At 40.5% G+C, this 16,240-nt stretch overlaps 2 protein-coding genes across 3 annotated transcripts; both read left to right on the forward strand.

Moving 5' to 3' along the window:
• Positions 1-545: 545 nt before the first annotated feature.
• Positions 546-5,800, forward strand: LOC307036776 (uncharacterized protein). 2 transcript variants are annotated; one of them, XM_079677394.1, is made up of 6 exons: positions 546-1,701; positions 1,843-1,982; positions 2,632-2,797; positions 2,953-3,294; positions 3,916-4,498; positions 5,287-5,800. In XM_079677394.1, the coding sequence occupies exons 1-4, from the start codon at positions 1,592-1,594 to the stop codon at positions 3,248-3,250; spliced, it is 714 nt and encodes a 237-aa protein (XP_079533520.1). In that variant the 5' UTR covers positions 546-1,591; the 3' UTR covers positions 3,251-3,294; positions 3,916-4,498; positions 5,287-5,800. The 2 variants fall into 2 exon arrangements, with proteins under 2 accessions (XP_079533520.1, XP_079533521.1); XM_079677395.1 differs by lacking the exon at positions 5,287-5,800 and having other exon boundaries at positions 3,916-4,051; positions 4,262-5,271.
• A 6,427-nt stretch (positions 5,801-12,227) lies between these two features.
• Positions 12,228-16,039, forward strand: LOC307037148 (uncharacterized protein). Its single transcript, XM_079677929.1, has 4 exons — positions 12,228-13,758; positions 14,720-14,795; positions 14,883-15,179; positions 15,331-16,039. The coding sequence occupies exons 3-4, from the start codon at positions 14,895-14,897 to the stop codon at positions 15,784-15,786; spliced, it is 741 nt and encodes a 246-aa protein (XP_079534055.1). The 5' UTR covers positions 12,228-13,758; positions 14,720-14,795; positions 14,883-14,894; the 3' UTR covers positions 15,787-16,039.
• Positions 16,040-16,240: the final 201 nt, after the last annotated feature.

Consider the following 16,240-nt stretch of genomic DNA (forward strand, 5'->3'; position numbering starts at 1 on the left):
GCAGAATACACTTGAAATATAAGCCAAACTACTGCACGGGAGTCATACACCTAGTAACATAGAAGAACAAAGAAGCTAGCGGACGCCATTAGCCACTGTAGTGGAGCCGAACTAGCTGACAGAATGACATTAAACTACACATAAAGAACAGTTTCAAACACACTTCTTAGATCGAAATATGACATAATCTTTGTACACACTACTAACCTGTTGAACAGGAGAAATGAATGAAGCAGAGGGAACGTTGTTGCCGTTCCAGCCAGAATGCCAAGTCTGCGGCAGACACATAATAACAACACTTACTTTACGGCATGCGCTCAGCAACACATTCCCTTTTACGGCATGCCCACTGAGGCTTTTCCGTGTCCTATACTGCCCTCTGCTGTTTGTAATGATATACAATATTTAACATAAACATGCCTTCGAGAGTATAACTTAATTTATACAAGACAATATACATTGAAAATGTGCCCACATATTTATGCGGTTATCTGAATCATATTTCTACCCCTTATATTCGAAGATATATGATTAAATATCTAAAATATGCGCACTTCGACGCTGCGTGGGTGGACTCCAGTTATATCTTTCAAACTAAATCTATCCACTATCTGCTTGTAGACTAACGGTCAAAGGGTCTAATATCCGGGAGGGCCGGGCTCGAGTCTCGGAAAGGAAACGTTTTTTTGTGTTATCTCTTTTCATTCACTTACAATCTTTGTATAAATGCAAAGTATTCCAAGGTCTGCTTCACCTTAATTGTCCCAACTGCTTGGCAACAGCTGTCTGTTCTCCAGTTGTTTAAGGTGGTAGCCTGTCGCCTGCGTTCATGTTTCAAATAAATGGGAATTGATCAGCCTCAGATGTATTAATTTATTAAAAACAAAAAAATTGAATTCGAATGTTTCTCTTCAGTGCAATTGCAATTGCACATTGCATCATTTTTGTGTTCTTTGTTCTGTTTTAGAAAGGAAGGATTGTTTACTTTTTTCGTTGTCTACAAAACCGGAAAAACAACATAATTGTGCTTTTCCAGACACTGAAGAAAGAAAAATACCATGAATTTTCGGTATCAGGGCTGTTAGGGAAAAGATCAGGCAATATATCTTGAGAGAAAACTTATCTTTTGATCCCGTTTGAATTGTGCCACGAATTACACTTATGATGTTTGTCATCTTAAACAATCACTTCCATGTCAAAAAACTCAGTTTGTCGTAAAACTGTTGAAATATAAGACTATGAAAAATACGCAACTAGAAAGAAGTGAAATGTGCCAACGTGACGGCCGTCTTGGTGTGTGGTGCGCGACGGGAGATGTAGGTCATTGACTGGTTTCAGGCAAAAAAAAAGTGTTACTTCACAGTTTTACGACACATTTCAATTTTTTTGACTTGCAAAATTATCTTTTAAATTGACAAAAATCATATGTGTAATTTGTGGTTCAATTCAAACGGGATCGAAAGATAATCTTTCTCTCTCCATTGACTTCAATACATACCTTTTCCGAAATAAGGTCCCATGGAGCTCAACCGGAAAGGGAGGGACTTCGCCTCTCTATAAGCATGCAGCAGCAGTAGCAGCAGCCGGAAAAATGTCCACGAGAAACTTCATCTTGCGTTGCAAAAGGACAATAAATGACTGCACAAGACTTCTCCAAACAGATGATGCCGGTCATGCCGTGTTACAATCCACAGTAACGAGGTAAGGGCCAAGCCTATCGCTACTACCAACACAAAGGAATGTAGTTTGTTTTTGCATGTAACGTAAACTGAGGTTGTGTGAGATCTTTCACACTTACAAATTCTGTCTTCTCCCCTATTTCACCAAACCGTTTACTGGCAGGTTAGAAACCATGGAAAGGAGCCTCGAGTGGTCACGGGGCAGGCTAATTAACGTCCCTACAGCTGATCTTTTACTTCAGGACCTTCGGGAATATATACTTGAAGTCCGGAGATCTTGGCCTACCACACCCGCACAACAAGGTAGGTCGATGTGATAATTGTTCACTTTAGCATAGGCTTTCGTTGATAAACCAGTGCTAGTATTGTTGAGTACTAAGTGTCCAACAGGCCAATACATTTTAAAGTAATTATTTGTTTTAAATATGGGTAATACCAATATAAACACCTTTTTTAATCTGTAGTTGCCAGCTATTAATTACAACATTCTGGTGAGACGCTCTGAGTCTCGAGTTGTCCACTTAAAACTGTACTCCAAATTCCACCTTTATATCCTGCCACAGTAGAGGAGACGCTATTCCCCCTCCCCCGTCGAGGGCAGTCTGGCCATCTGTAGTACACCACGTATCATCAAACGTGTGAATGAGGACATTGAAAGGGTGCCAGAGGGGGAGTCTCTGTCTTCAGGGTTGGAAGACACAGACTGCAACTATGTATCTCTATGCCCATACACATTTATGCTTTTGTTCTTACTGTATACTACAACTATAGTGTATTGCATGTCCACTGGTTTAATGCCAAACTGCATTTCATTTTTTTCAAAAATGTATCTTTAGGCTGGGCAATGACAATAAAATAGACGCATTGTGTGCGTTTCTGGCACAACGGCATAAATGCGTTGCTTTTACAACAATGACAATAAATGTAATCTAATGTTTTGCTGTTGTTGCAGGTCATTCTGGCTACCACGCCCCACTCATTTTGTTGGGTGGTCGAGGTCCCCCACAATTCAGCATTTCCAGAGAGCAACTCTCTTTTTTGAGGAGCTGTGGTTTTACAGCAACAAAGATGGCACAGATATTAAAAGTATCTCTGCGCACAGTGAGACGGCGATTGAGGTATGTAGCAATGTCTTCAACATTGGAAGTGCCATCTTGTCTCAATTTATTGTAAACATCCCAAGGAGGGGTTGTAGCCATGTTACACTATGCATGTTGTAAAGTAAATCTGAATACCGTAGGTCTCATATATTTAAAACATGTTTATTTTTCAGGCAGTTCCACATGCTGCGCTCTGGGACATACTCCACCATCTCAGATGCTACACTAGACGACCTCATCAAGGAGATAGTGGCTGGGAATAACCAGATTGGCCCTGAATCTGTCAGGGCACAGCTGCAGGCCCAGCAGATGTGGATACAGAGACGCAGAGTGCGGGACAGCATGAGGCGGATAGAGCCAGAAGCAGCTTCACTGGACATGTCCTCTCAAGCTGCAGAAGACAACTCCAAAACAGTGGAGGATCTGCAGAAGCAACTGCAGGAGTTAAGAGTCCAGCGAGAGTTTTGCTAACAGAGGTTTGCTGGCTCCGACGACAACATCCGATTCTATACAAGGTAATGTTTTGGCTAAATTCTATCCAAGTTTTTGAGATGGGTTAGCTTATAAAGAATCCTGTTTACCTGCCGTGTGACCGCTGACTATATGCATGCAGTGTTGGAATAAGTACTCAACTTAACTGAAGTATAAGTACAAATACTATGGTTTTAAAATACTCCTGAACTGAACATGTAGAATCATAAATCCTGTGTTTTCATATATAAAAAGTAACTAGAAACTATGAAGGTTAACTAAATGTGGTGGAGTAAAACATATTAATACTAACAACATACTGATAATATTTTACTACAAGTGGAAATCTTCAAAACCTTACCAAAGTAAAAGTATGTCAATATCCACTGCGTTTCCCCCAGTTGCACACGTAAGAATGAAGAGTAAACGTAGTCATTGTGTGTAAAATGTTCCCTGTATGTTTTAGATTATTATTACTGATGCTAATGTAGTTGCTACATTTTACTGCTGTAGATTACTATACCTGCACCTAGTGCCTTCTTACTCAGTCTATTTGAATTGTAATGTATTATAGCAAACAAGAGGAAAGCATTAGCCCATGTGTTACAGTTAACACGATTGTATTTACTGTCAATTAATGACTGACATGTGTCTTTTGTGTACAGATTCCCGAGCTATAACCACCTGATGGCCTTCTGGTTTTTAATTGAGCCTTCAATTCATTAAATGGTTTGTGTTACTAGAGCGATATCAACTGCCAAGAGTAATGAAGAAGTGGTTACACACGCACGTCCATCAACGGTAGGTTACGTTTCTTTTAACACACAATCTAAACACAAACTGAAGGGAAAATGTCTCTCCGACATTTCATTGCTTTTGTGTAGGCTAAAAGGCTAAAGTACTCAATCCTTTTTGAATACATCAGAGAACTAAAACAACTTAATGTTTTTCCCATAGTGTGCTACACTCATGACATTAATATAGTAACCTTTTTTTGTTTTTATCTTCCAGAGACAGCTGCTTCAGCCAATTGACGAGTTCTTCCTTTTTCTATGCTTCCTGTCGGTGGGTTTGAAAGAGAGGGACCTTGCAAACCGCTTCAACGTACACCAGTCCACTGTGAGCCGCATCATTGCAACATGGACAAGTTTTCTTACAACTTTATTGGGGTCACAGTGCATCTGGCTTACACCTGCAGAAGTTCAAGCCCACCTCCCAGAGGCATTCAAAGATTTCCCAGACACACAGGTGATCCTGGATTGCACAGAGCTGAGGTGTCAAACACCATCCTCACTCCTCCTCCAAAGTGAAATGTATTCTACATAGAAATCTCACTGCACCATGAAAGCCCTGGTTGGCATAGCCCCACATGGCGCAGTGACATTTGTTTCCAGTCTGTATGGTGGTTCTGTCAGCGACAAGGAGATTTTCAAACAATCTGGAATAGCTGCGTTGTTGACTGAAAACATAGCAGTGATGGTAGATAAGAGCTTCCTGATCAGCGATTGCTGCAAATGCAAGGTGTACTGCCCACCTTTTCTGTCAAAGCAGAAGCAAATGCCAGCCTATGAGGTGAGGGAGACACAGGCCATTGCCAGACTGAGGGTTCATGTAGAGCGTGTCATTAGGAGGATAAAAGAGAACAAACTTTTTGATGGTGAATCCCACATAGGTATTGTTTGTATTCTTATCGATAGTCATGAACTTTCTCTTGTGACAAAATAGACTCTCCGTTAGTAAACGTTTACTCTGTGTAAAAGTGATTTCTGTGTGTAAAAGTGAGGTAACATGTGTAGATGAATAACATCAACTTGTATTCGTCCCACACATACACACCTATAGATGTAGTTATATTTGTGTCTGTGACTTTATATTGAATGGGAAATAACTGGAAAATACCTGTGTAAGAGAGAGACTCCTGTCCCGCCTCTCCATTTTATTTTTAGTTGTGCATTGTTATTTGTGCTTTAGAAACATTCCACTTGAACTTTATTTGAATGAACTTAGTAGTAATTATTGTCCTATATTTCTTTCAGATTTCACAGCTGCCTGGGCCTAGGAGAAAGAACCTCCATCTGTGCCTGGACCAAGGTCAAGATCTACCGTTGCTCAAGGGCCTTCACCAGAGCCATCACCACCGAGGACCAAAGGACCAGCATCACTACAGCGGCCTCCATCTGTCCCTGCCACAAGATTAAGATACACCTCGGTACAAAGGCCTCCACCACAGCCATCGCGATCAACCCAGCCAGCAAAGAAGTCTCGCCTAGCAGACGTACCTCCAATCCAGCCACCAGCATCAACCCGGGACAATCACACCTACCTCCCTCCCACACAGCCACCAGCAGCCCATGCACCATCACCCCCACCTACACAGCAGCCAGACCCACTGTCTTGGAAGACAGACAAAGACCATGGACAAAGACCCCCTGTCTTTACATTTATAATGAATAGTTGGTTGAAAAAGTTCTGATATTGGAAATATTGAGATTTTACAGTTTCATATGTTAACATAAATAGTTGGTTGAAAAATAAAGTTGAAATGCTGAATTTGTATTTGTACACATCACATAAACCTTGGTATGGAATATGAAGTCATTATTCAGTCCTGATGTAACTTTTCTGTGGTGAAAGTAGAGGGATGGAAATATTTTACTCTAAATTATAATTTACACATTTTCATTTTAGACATGAACAACACATTTATATAGGCTTATAGTGTAATTGATATATTTCACTACCTTTGTGAACCAAAGACTTTGGTGAACAAAATCTGAAACACCAAAAAAAATGGATGACATGAGTACATATGTGTTTCACAACAGTTTTGAAGTTTTCCAAAAATCGGATTTCTAAGCTAGGTTTCTCATAAGACAGTGCTCTAAGGTGAGTGAATTTGCATTTCTAGCAACACCAGAGACTACTGAACATTTTGACATGTAACACCATGCCATGTTATAAGAAGTACATTTAAAAGTGGATTTAAGGAGACATCTAAAAATTGAGAAAATACCTTCACTTCACACTCCAGAGGTTTAAGGAAAAGGGTAATGCCATTTTATTTAAAAAAACAATGAAGGCAGGTTATATTGATATATTGATTGATATATTTATTATATTCAAAGGCAAATTAATACTTAGTCCCCTGAATCTGGAATAATGCACAATTTACAGCACAGCCTCACCATGTCAGGAACTTTTCATCTACAGATTGTTTTGGTCTGGCTTTACCCTTCACTGATTGGTTACAGACACTTTGAACTTATTGGCTAAGGAAATCAGAAGGAGGGGCTCATTATCATATAAAAAACCGCGCGAACATTCGCACGTATATTGGCCCGTTTTTTCGCGCGAACATACGGACCTCCCCGTTTTTTCGCGCGTTTTTTCACCCCCGTATTATGGCACTTTTGGCTTTCCATATCCTTCTGCAGGTAACGGGGAGACGCGCTCTGGCGGCGGTCTCGTTCAGGATCCGAAAATACAATTTAAATATTTTGCTCACTTATTCCACTTATTCCTAGTGTGCCACTGGTTACGGTGCCACGTGCCAATGGTGGCATGCGTGCCAGGGGTTGCCGACCCCTGCCATAGATTATGTTCTTCCATCAGAGAGCACACACATAAACATTTGAATTTTGGAATACATTTTCAGTGTCTATTCTTTGGATATTCACTGCAGTTATTCATGTAAAACAGTATTCTGAGATATTGATTAAAGCTTAAAGGGAGTTAAATAAAATGTGGTGATGATTCATGTTTTTTTTGTTAATGCAGAGGTGCCCTTGAGCAAGGCACTGAACCCCCAACTGCTCCCTGGCACCGGCTAACTGGCAGCCTCTCTGCTCTGCCACCTCTCCTATCTGCATGTGGTTGTGTTTGTGCATGTATGATATCCTCCCTGTGTATGTGTGGAAACACAACAGAATGGATAAATAAAGTATATCTTCTTCTTTTTCTTAATGTAAGAGCAGTTAAAACAGACTGCTCAAATCTGACCGGGAACACCAAAGTAAGGGGAGAAAGGAACACACACACAGGAGGGTTAAGTTAAGTATGTTACGCAATGATGTAAGTTAAGAAGGTTGAACAGCTTGCAAATAGAATAAAGAACTCAGTTTTACACAAGAAAAGTTGTTTTCACACGGGAATCGAAATCAAACTGGATAAGAAGTCCTGGGGATATTTCACCAATCCATCCAACCTGAGTATGCAGACTTTGTGGGTGTTTCTCAATGTCGAGGATGCTTCCTTGGTAGGACATGTGTTCCGAGTCAGGTCCTTCATAAGCGAGGCAAGAATCCTTCGTGGCTGACACCACTTACTTAAATGAAACTGTATGCGGATGCGTTATTCTTTTATGTTTCCTGAAGCCACAACAAGCTCTGCTAATTGTCTCAAGTTCCTTTCTCCATTTAAAATTATATTGTGGAGAAGCTGTTTTCTGTCACCAAGATCAATATAAAAGAAATAATACTTACTAACAGCTAACAATCAAAGAAGTGCGTACGACAGCAATACAAACAGCCTCCACCAACACATACTGTCTCCTCTGAGTAATAGCCCTCTAATTATAAAGAGCAAGGAGAAATCATTGGCCATTCAGGGGACGACTAATATCTAATACTGAGGGACTGAGGAGTGAGTGGAGAGCAGAGTGGGCCCTCTAGTGATCAACATGGAGAAGTACCCGAGCCTTCAGTCATCCTGTAAACATGACTTTTCTCTTCTACTTTTATTGCTCCTAACTTTTAATAATGTCAATATTACAAATGTGCTCTACAGTTCTACCACATAAAGCAGCGTCAGACTGTCATCTTCATCAGGCCTAAACAGGATTATTCCTGGAGCATTACATCACTCAATGTTCTGCTTTAATGCACATGCATGCTTCTCATAAAGAAGTATTGTAAAGTTTTCCTCAAGCCTTCCCTTATCCTCTTCATTCAGATGAAGCAATAACCTGACAGGGCTTCCAACTGTCACAATATATCTTTGTGTGTGTGTGTGTTTATGTGTGTGTGTAACAGATGAGCATTCAAATAAATTGTGATTCAGGACACCTGCTGAGTAGGGTCCATTATTTACTGTCCTTTCAGCTCTGATTTTGGTCCATAGCAATTCCCAAGGATAATATGTGTCTCTTTAGCCCCACTTTGCTCACTGTGTCACTAACAGTGTCTGTGTTTGATGCAGTATTTCTGTTGAGGGAAATTAAACGGGCCAGAAAACCGAAACTATGAGCTAAAAGATCCTAAAACCATAAAGATGGGGGGAACGGCAATGTTGAGTCATTCAAATATTATATATTGTCGTTATTTCCCAATGCTCACAATGATCCCAGTCCACAACTCCCCTGTGTAGCCCACAGAACCACTAAGCTTTATGCAAACTAATGTATGACGTCATCCGGTGATTTCTTAGCAACTTCTGGAGCAAGTGCTTTCATTGAGAAAATTAACGAATGAACAGTAATATTATTTAGTATCTGGGAATAGTTACCGACAGAAGGGCTAGCTCTTCCTGTTTGGGTTGCGCAGGTTGACGCGGTTCCTTTGTTGTTTGGGAGATTGAACCTGGCAGACAGAACTGTGTTGTGAATGGAATGAAAACAGGAAGCCAATCTAAACCTGGATAGTTCCACTGTTCTGCAGCCAGTACAGACAGTGCAATCCACATTTACTTCATCATGAAAAGTTGAAGCAAAAACATTGTCTAGTGCCACTTTAATGGTAGAATAATAAACTTCAATATGCAGCAAAGTACAAGTTGTACGTACAGGTAATTCAGCATTATACCTAAATAAAGTACAGGTTGACCTTTCACCCCTGCTTGCTTGTAAATGTTGCTCTCTATCTTTCAGTCAGGTCTGCTGGTGTAGAAGGTGTGTTTGTGTCCCTGAGAACACCACAGCTGCAGGCTTTTCTGCATTTTCTGGCCCTATCAGCGTCTCGTCCTTTGTTAGGCCAGCGTTGGGGTGGATGTCGACAGATCTCAACGGCCTGCATGGCACGAAAAGCCCCCATTAATTCTGCAGAAAAATACTTGATTACTGCGCTCTGAAAGCCTTTCTGCTGAAGCAGCCTTTCCCCGCCTGCATTGATTTTTCGGGCCCTCTCACCTCTTGCTCCCCCTCGCTCCCTCTCTGTCCAGGCCAGCTCCTCCACACTGAATCATCTGAATATCATAATATAGCCCATGATGAATGCTAACTAGACAGCAGCTCCCGTTTTGATTAATGGAGATACGGCGCTGGTTCACAACAGCAGACCTGCGCCTCGCAGCCCAAACCGCAGATAACCATTCAGCAGGTATTAATCATGGTTAAGCAGGCAGCACGTTCTTAAAGGACAAATTAAGTAGCTTACTGGGTACAATGAGATCCCCCCCACACACTTACTGTAAGACCAAATACACTCACACATCAGTGAGAGTATATAATGCACAAGGTGATCTTTAGAAGCCTGTTTAATGATGAGTCTCTGCACAAAACAGAAGGCATACAGCCTGTTCTCACCTTGCTGCACAGTTACTCACTTGTTCTGTTCTCCTGACTTTGCATCTCCATTCAAAATAAATCATCAATCTTTATTGCTTTGATTCTATTATGGCTGCATTGCTTTCTTGTTAACTGGAATGTAAAGAATCTGATGACTTTAACAAATGTGTCATCAGGCTGTGAAATTACACTTTCTATTAACACTCTGCTTTCACATCTGAGCGCTTTGGTCCGTTTTCTTTGTTCGGGCGATTAGTTTGGGCTGATGGGAAACCTTGTTCAAAATTTGGTATGAACCAAACCACTGAAAAATGTGGACCTTGCTATGAATCTAAGTGCAGTGGGATCAGTTCCTCCCTACATCCAGGACATGGTTAAACCCCACACTCATTTGCTCTCTCCTTCTAAATTGTGGAATGAGCATTGATATCATTAACACAAATTCTACACATCTTCCATCAGAGACTGAAAACCCACCTGCCTCACCTGGCCATCAACCCTGACAAAATGAATTACTTAAAAGGTTGGGCCTTTTAGAAGCTGATTCATGCATATTTCTTGAGTAATTTTAATTGGTATCTGTATGGTTGATTTCTTATAAGTCTCTATGAAGCATAAAAAAAAGGCAAAATGTCCCTTTCATGCTAGTTTATACTTCTACAGCACATCCCAGGGAAATATTGCTTATGCTGCACTACTTTTATGTTACAGCTATTATAACTTTACTGTTGAAGTGTTTAGATATGCCTAGAATATAAAATATGATTTGCTATTTATTCAATTAATCTTAATTTGTGTTAATTAATATCAACTCAATCTTTTATTATTATATTTTGTCTTTTTATCTACGAATACTTTAAAAAAAATATCAATTCATTGTTTTGGTTGTTAGGAAATAGGGAAAATGCCGTCACAATTGTTCAGAACCCAAAGTGACGTCTTCAAATTGCTTTTGTCCAGAACCCAAAGAGTACCTCACATTTTCAGAAGATGGAGACAGAAAATATGTAATGCTTTTGCTGCCCATCATTAAACATCCCTTCCAATATGTGAGGGTGTTTCTCTGTGAGGAAGGACCCTGGAAATAATTTGTATTAAATATCAATAATGTCTTTTGTTGTTAAATAACTTTTTCACTAACATGTGTTCTCTTTTGGGAATGTATTTACCACAGGATCAAAACACATCCAAGCTCAAGCCATTATTAATAGTTAAGATATATCATTGTATACAACAATAATTATGAAGAACACAAGCACAGCAGCAAATACATGAGGAATCCAAAAATGTGGCAGTATTAAGTAAAATAAATATGCAGAAAAGATAGACCTTCAGAAAATAATTAAGTCATAACAATTGAAATAACACAGACGATAATCAACTCGGAATCATAATAAATCTTACAAATCTTGAAAACCTCATGTAAATCACACTCCCCCCACCAACAAAAATGGGGAATAAGACCTCCATAGAAAAGAAACAAATAGGTAGCATTAACAGAAAATATTGAAATTAAATTAAATTCAAAGTGAATAGCAAAAACCTTCAAACAGAACAAAAATATAGAGATGAATGATGTTTGACAGCATTAGGAGACCCGTACGTCGTTTATAGAAAGGGCTGGACAAAGTTCATTCCAAAGTCAAAGGATGTATTAAACAGAGATGTCTACCTGTCTGTGTAAGCACACAGATCACGTTCTTTCCTCATTAAAATAATGACACATCTTTTGAGAGACAGCTGTTCAACAGGCTCATACAGCTGAGGTCAGCTGACACATGAGTACACCCCCCTCCAGTGGTGACACACCGCAGATACACTTTCATATGAGTGAAACTCTCAAATACAAAAGTCATGACATTCAAACCTTTTGCCCTACAACAGGCGATATAAAGTCCATCCATTTAAAACTCACTGGCGGATCAGTTATTTTATACAGCAGTATATCCTGTCCTCCAAAATCTGTGTGCTGCTAACAGAAATATGAATCTAGAGGCAATAATTTGATGTGTTTCATTTGTCATGTTCAATCAGTTCATTAACGTCTACGAAAGTGTGGTGTGTGAGTAACTTAATGTTCAAACAGTGTGAAAATACCTTGAGAGAACTGCCAGAGGAGCAAAATTAATTTCATTGTGAACTGTCGATAAAGAAAGAGTGAAAAACAAATATATCAAATGATCTGGTACTCTGTATACAAGTCTTTATAAGACAGACCTATACTTACGCAATAGCTCACGACAGGCCGTGGTATATGCTCATTATATCACAGCTAAGGCGCGTGGTGCGGCCCGACGCGAAGCGGAGGGTCGACAAGCCCCGGTTACCAAGTTTGGCAATATGAAAGAAAAATACACACTCTAATTTAAATAGTTTTTATTAGTAAATAATGATGTTCAAAATAAAATAGTCCCTCCGTTGCCTTCTGCACAAAACATAGTGCAAGGTGGTTGCTATACAACAACACTAACAGCGAGAGAACATATTAGACAGAATGCGTTGATCCATTATTTGGCTGTTTATTTACATTAATGTGTATGTTGCTATTTATTGTGCATCCACTGAAAAACTGTCCAGCATCAGTAGCATGGCTTACGTGGTCACTTGTATAGGTTGAGGTTGTTCGAGGCTGTTGCTTGGCGTGGCGAGAATATTGCTCCACTTTCTCCGGTCCCTGAGATTGGGCTTCCAGTAGCTCTGGAGAGAGCTTTGCATCTGTGGCCACTAACGGTCATAATTTCTCTGCTTTGTTTCAAGAACCGCATCAGAAAGCTTTTGAATGGTGGTACTTTTCCAGTTGGTCTACCTGCTCTTCACGTAGCTCTGCATGTCGTAGTTTAGGTGCTTTTTTTTCTGGAGATAGGCACTGCTCAATCCACTCCTCCATACTATAGTAAGACCCCCCCGGAGGTCGAAGTTAATCTTAAATGTTTCCATTTTATGCTTTGTAAGTTTGTTTCGTAACGGAAGAAAATTAAATATATTTATAAAACTGACAAGTCAAATCAAGCAATCTGATTGATCGATAGCGTTTTTGCGGACCTCTTTGATTACAGATTTGAAAACATCGTTGCTTGCTTTAAAAGTAGCACAATTCATTATGTTAAACCTTCAAAAGTATCTAGGTATCTCTGCCCTAATGCCAAAGGAACTGCACACTGAATATGTTTTGCCATTTGATGTCTATGTCTGGACCGCTGCGTCATAAAGGAGGGCTTCTGCCCCGTTACTTCTCCGCTGCTTTCTTGTTCCAGTATGAAAAGCAGTTTGCTTTTCAGCCCAACGGTATACTGTTTTTCTCAGACGCGGAGGGATACTGACTTGTTGTGAAAAGTAACTTACAATTCTACCCGTGGTATACGCTCAGTATATCACGGCTAAGAACCAATCAGATTGCTTGATTGGTTTGACTTGTCCATTTTATAAAAATCAATATTACACAGGGATGTCATGATACCAGACATTTAGTTTAGTAGTTCGAGTACCTCTGCAGTGTCGTTGTGTCCTTGGGCAAGACTCTTCATCCCAAATTGCTCCTGTGGGGTCTGCCCACAGTATTGAGTGTTTGTAAAGGCCCGGACACACCATGCCGATTTCGGCCGTCGATAGATGTCTGGCCGTCGATGAGCGTCCTGTCGCCCTATTCAGATTGGTGTGTCCCGCACCGTTGTGTCTTTTCGGCGATGCGGACACCTTCCGCTGTATCTTATATAGGGGTAGTGATGGTTCCCCAGCTTGCTTAATAGCTGCCGCAGGCTCGGCTGTGTAAATGTTGAGAAATGTTGAGAATATGGCCGATCAGAGAGCCAGCTCCAACATTCGTTAGCCAATGGCAGCGCCAGCTCCATAATTCACCGGCCAATCGCGTTCGCGGCTCCTACATTCGTCCATCATTTGACCAATCACGGCGGAGAAATGTTGGAGCCACGAAGGAAGGGGGCGTGCATCGCAATAATAACACCGGGTGTACATCGTAATAACATCGAGTTTACGAGTGGTTACAAACATGGTAAGTCTTATATAGCAGTGTTGTATATGATATGACTATAAGTGTATCATTCATTCAAACTGTTGTGTCGTGTTGTCATATAGAGTCATTCAACTATTATCCTTACAAACTCTCCGTTAGCATTGTTAGCTTCCACTGTGTAAACACCGGACGCTAACAACAGTTTTTACGTTTTTATGAACATGGTGAGTCTTATTACGGTGTTGTATATGCTCTGCCTATACGTTTATAATTCATTCAAACTGTTGTGTCGTGTTGTCATATAGATTCATTCAACTATTAAGGTCACAAAACCCCGTTATCTGACGCTCTGTTTAAGCTTTGTCAGCCCGGCCGCCGGATACTGCTAACTTTTACTGTTAATGTAATTTAATTAGGTGGTGATCAAAACCGCATTTCGTAATATTTTTTGGCGATACTATAAATTCAGATGGATACCCGAATATATTAAGAGTTGTCATGTGTTTTATTGGAAGCGGAAAAGCTGAAATAACGTTATTTACTAGGTTATGATGACACATTATTAAGTAGCCTACTAGAGGCCTTTATTTACACAGGCTGCTACTTGCCCAAGAAGGGAGCTGACGCTAATCAAGTGCTTTTCTAATTCATGATATTTTCTAACACAATTGACTTTTTAGATAAAACCTCCAATGTAAAGGTCAAGTATATTTAACATTTATATTGTGTTTTTTGTTTTAATAGAGGGGTTTGTGGGGGTGTGCTTACCTTTCACTACAATCTACACCAAACTTTTTTTATATGCTTTATAGGAACTACAAAACCATATTATATACAATAAAATACATGTCATTAATAAGAAAATGCTATTTGTATCAAATAAATCATTAGAGTCTTTTCACCTACACCTCGATCGCTTCATACCAGGTGTGTGTCTGTCAAACATGTTGGTTCATGGCCCAAATATTTCATAACCTAATGTTTCATAATGTTCTTCTAGGGACCAGTGCCAACAGCCTGAATTTTCAGATTGACCTGCTGGAAGGACTGCACAGGTGGAAGGAACCAGGACCGTGGTACTGCTGTTTAAACAATATTTTAAAATATATTTATATAATTTTATTCCATTTAATAAATAATCCACTTTTCCTCTGTCGTTTCAGCATGAGGACGTCATGGAGGAAGACAAAGGCTTCTCTGACATCAGAGACGACCCCACAGTGCTGGACCTCGGGGTCCTGCAGGCTCCAGCCTCTCAGACTCCCTCTGGCACTTCCACCCTGGCCCCCAGCAGAACCACCCCAACATCTGGCCCTTCCATCCGGGCTCCCAGCACAACCACCAGAGCCCTGAGCAGAACAACACCGACCCCAAGCCCATCTGCACAGGCCTCTGACATCCTGCCCTCCAGTTCTTCCTCTGAGGCCAGTGTTGACATGCAAGCTGAAGAAGAAGAAATGGTAAGTGTCCCTTTAGAATATCCATGTATACAGATGATCTAGATTTCATTATCAACTACTTATGCACACATACTTTAGTATATCCACAATATTATAGAGGTCAGTGTTTGCTTAATGTTTCCATTTCTAAACTGTTTCATCATCTGCATAGGCTGTCGATGTCCAGAATCTTCGGGGGTTCCAGCACATGGACAGACTGGCTGAGTACCTGGTGGATCTGCGGGACAAGACCTCTCTCTGCCTCAGTAACCGGCAAGCAGGCACGGGAAATCATTGCACTGTGGGACAGCTTGGAGGAGGTGGACAAGCAGCGGTGTGTGCAGCACGCCACCAGGACAGGCTTTTGAGTGGCCGCTTCAGGACACCGAAGAACCCCTCAAAGACTGCTGGTGTGGAGAGCACCACCCGCTGCATGCTGGGGGAAAGTAGTGCTCCTGCTCAGTGGCCTGACTGCTGTCGGTTGGTGGAGAGCATTTTTATCAGACTCGGTGATCTCCACCGATCCCCAGTCAGGAAAGGCAAGGGGGCCATTTCCAGGTGGTCCCTCATTCTTAGGGACTACAGTAAGATTCGGCAGCTGGTTGTGTGGCCAGTTCCGCACTGCTGAAACTGGACCCGGCCAGTAACGCGGGACAGCGTTTTGTCCGCAGGCAGAAACACTATCCAAAGAACTTTGGTTGGAGGAAATGAGGAAAACATTTGGCAAATAATAATGTAAACAAATTGTAAATAATATTTAATGCTTGTAAATAATAGTTGTTTTGTAATTTGGTTATTTTTTTATACTTGCATTTATTGGTTTGCTGTGAATAGTAATGTCAGTGTTGTATTATTGTATTTAAAGTCTTTGTTGTATTTATTGTACTTTTGTGGTGTTTTAATACAATTTTTCAAAAAGTATTTCCTTATTTATTTTTTCTCTCAACAAACAAAACTGGTGTTCTGCAGCTGTACACATGTTTTAATGTTTGTATAAAATAATATAATGCGGTGACAACATTTGATAGTTTTAACATTCACTCTTTAAAGCAGTACTCAGATCCTCTGCCTAAGTAAAAGTA

This window comes from Notothenia rossii, assembly GCF_949606895.1.
Source record: "Notothenia rossii genome assembly, chromosome: 4".
Lineage (NCBI taxonomy): Eukaryota > Metazoa > Chordata > Actinopteri > Perciformes > Nototheniidae > Notothenia > Notothenia rossii.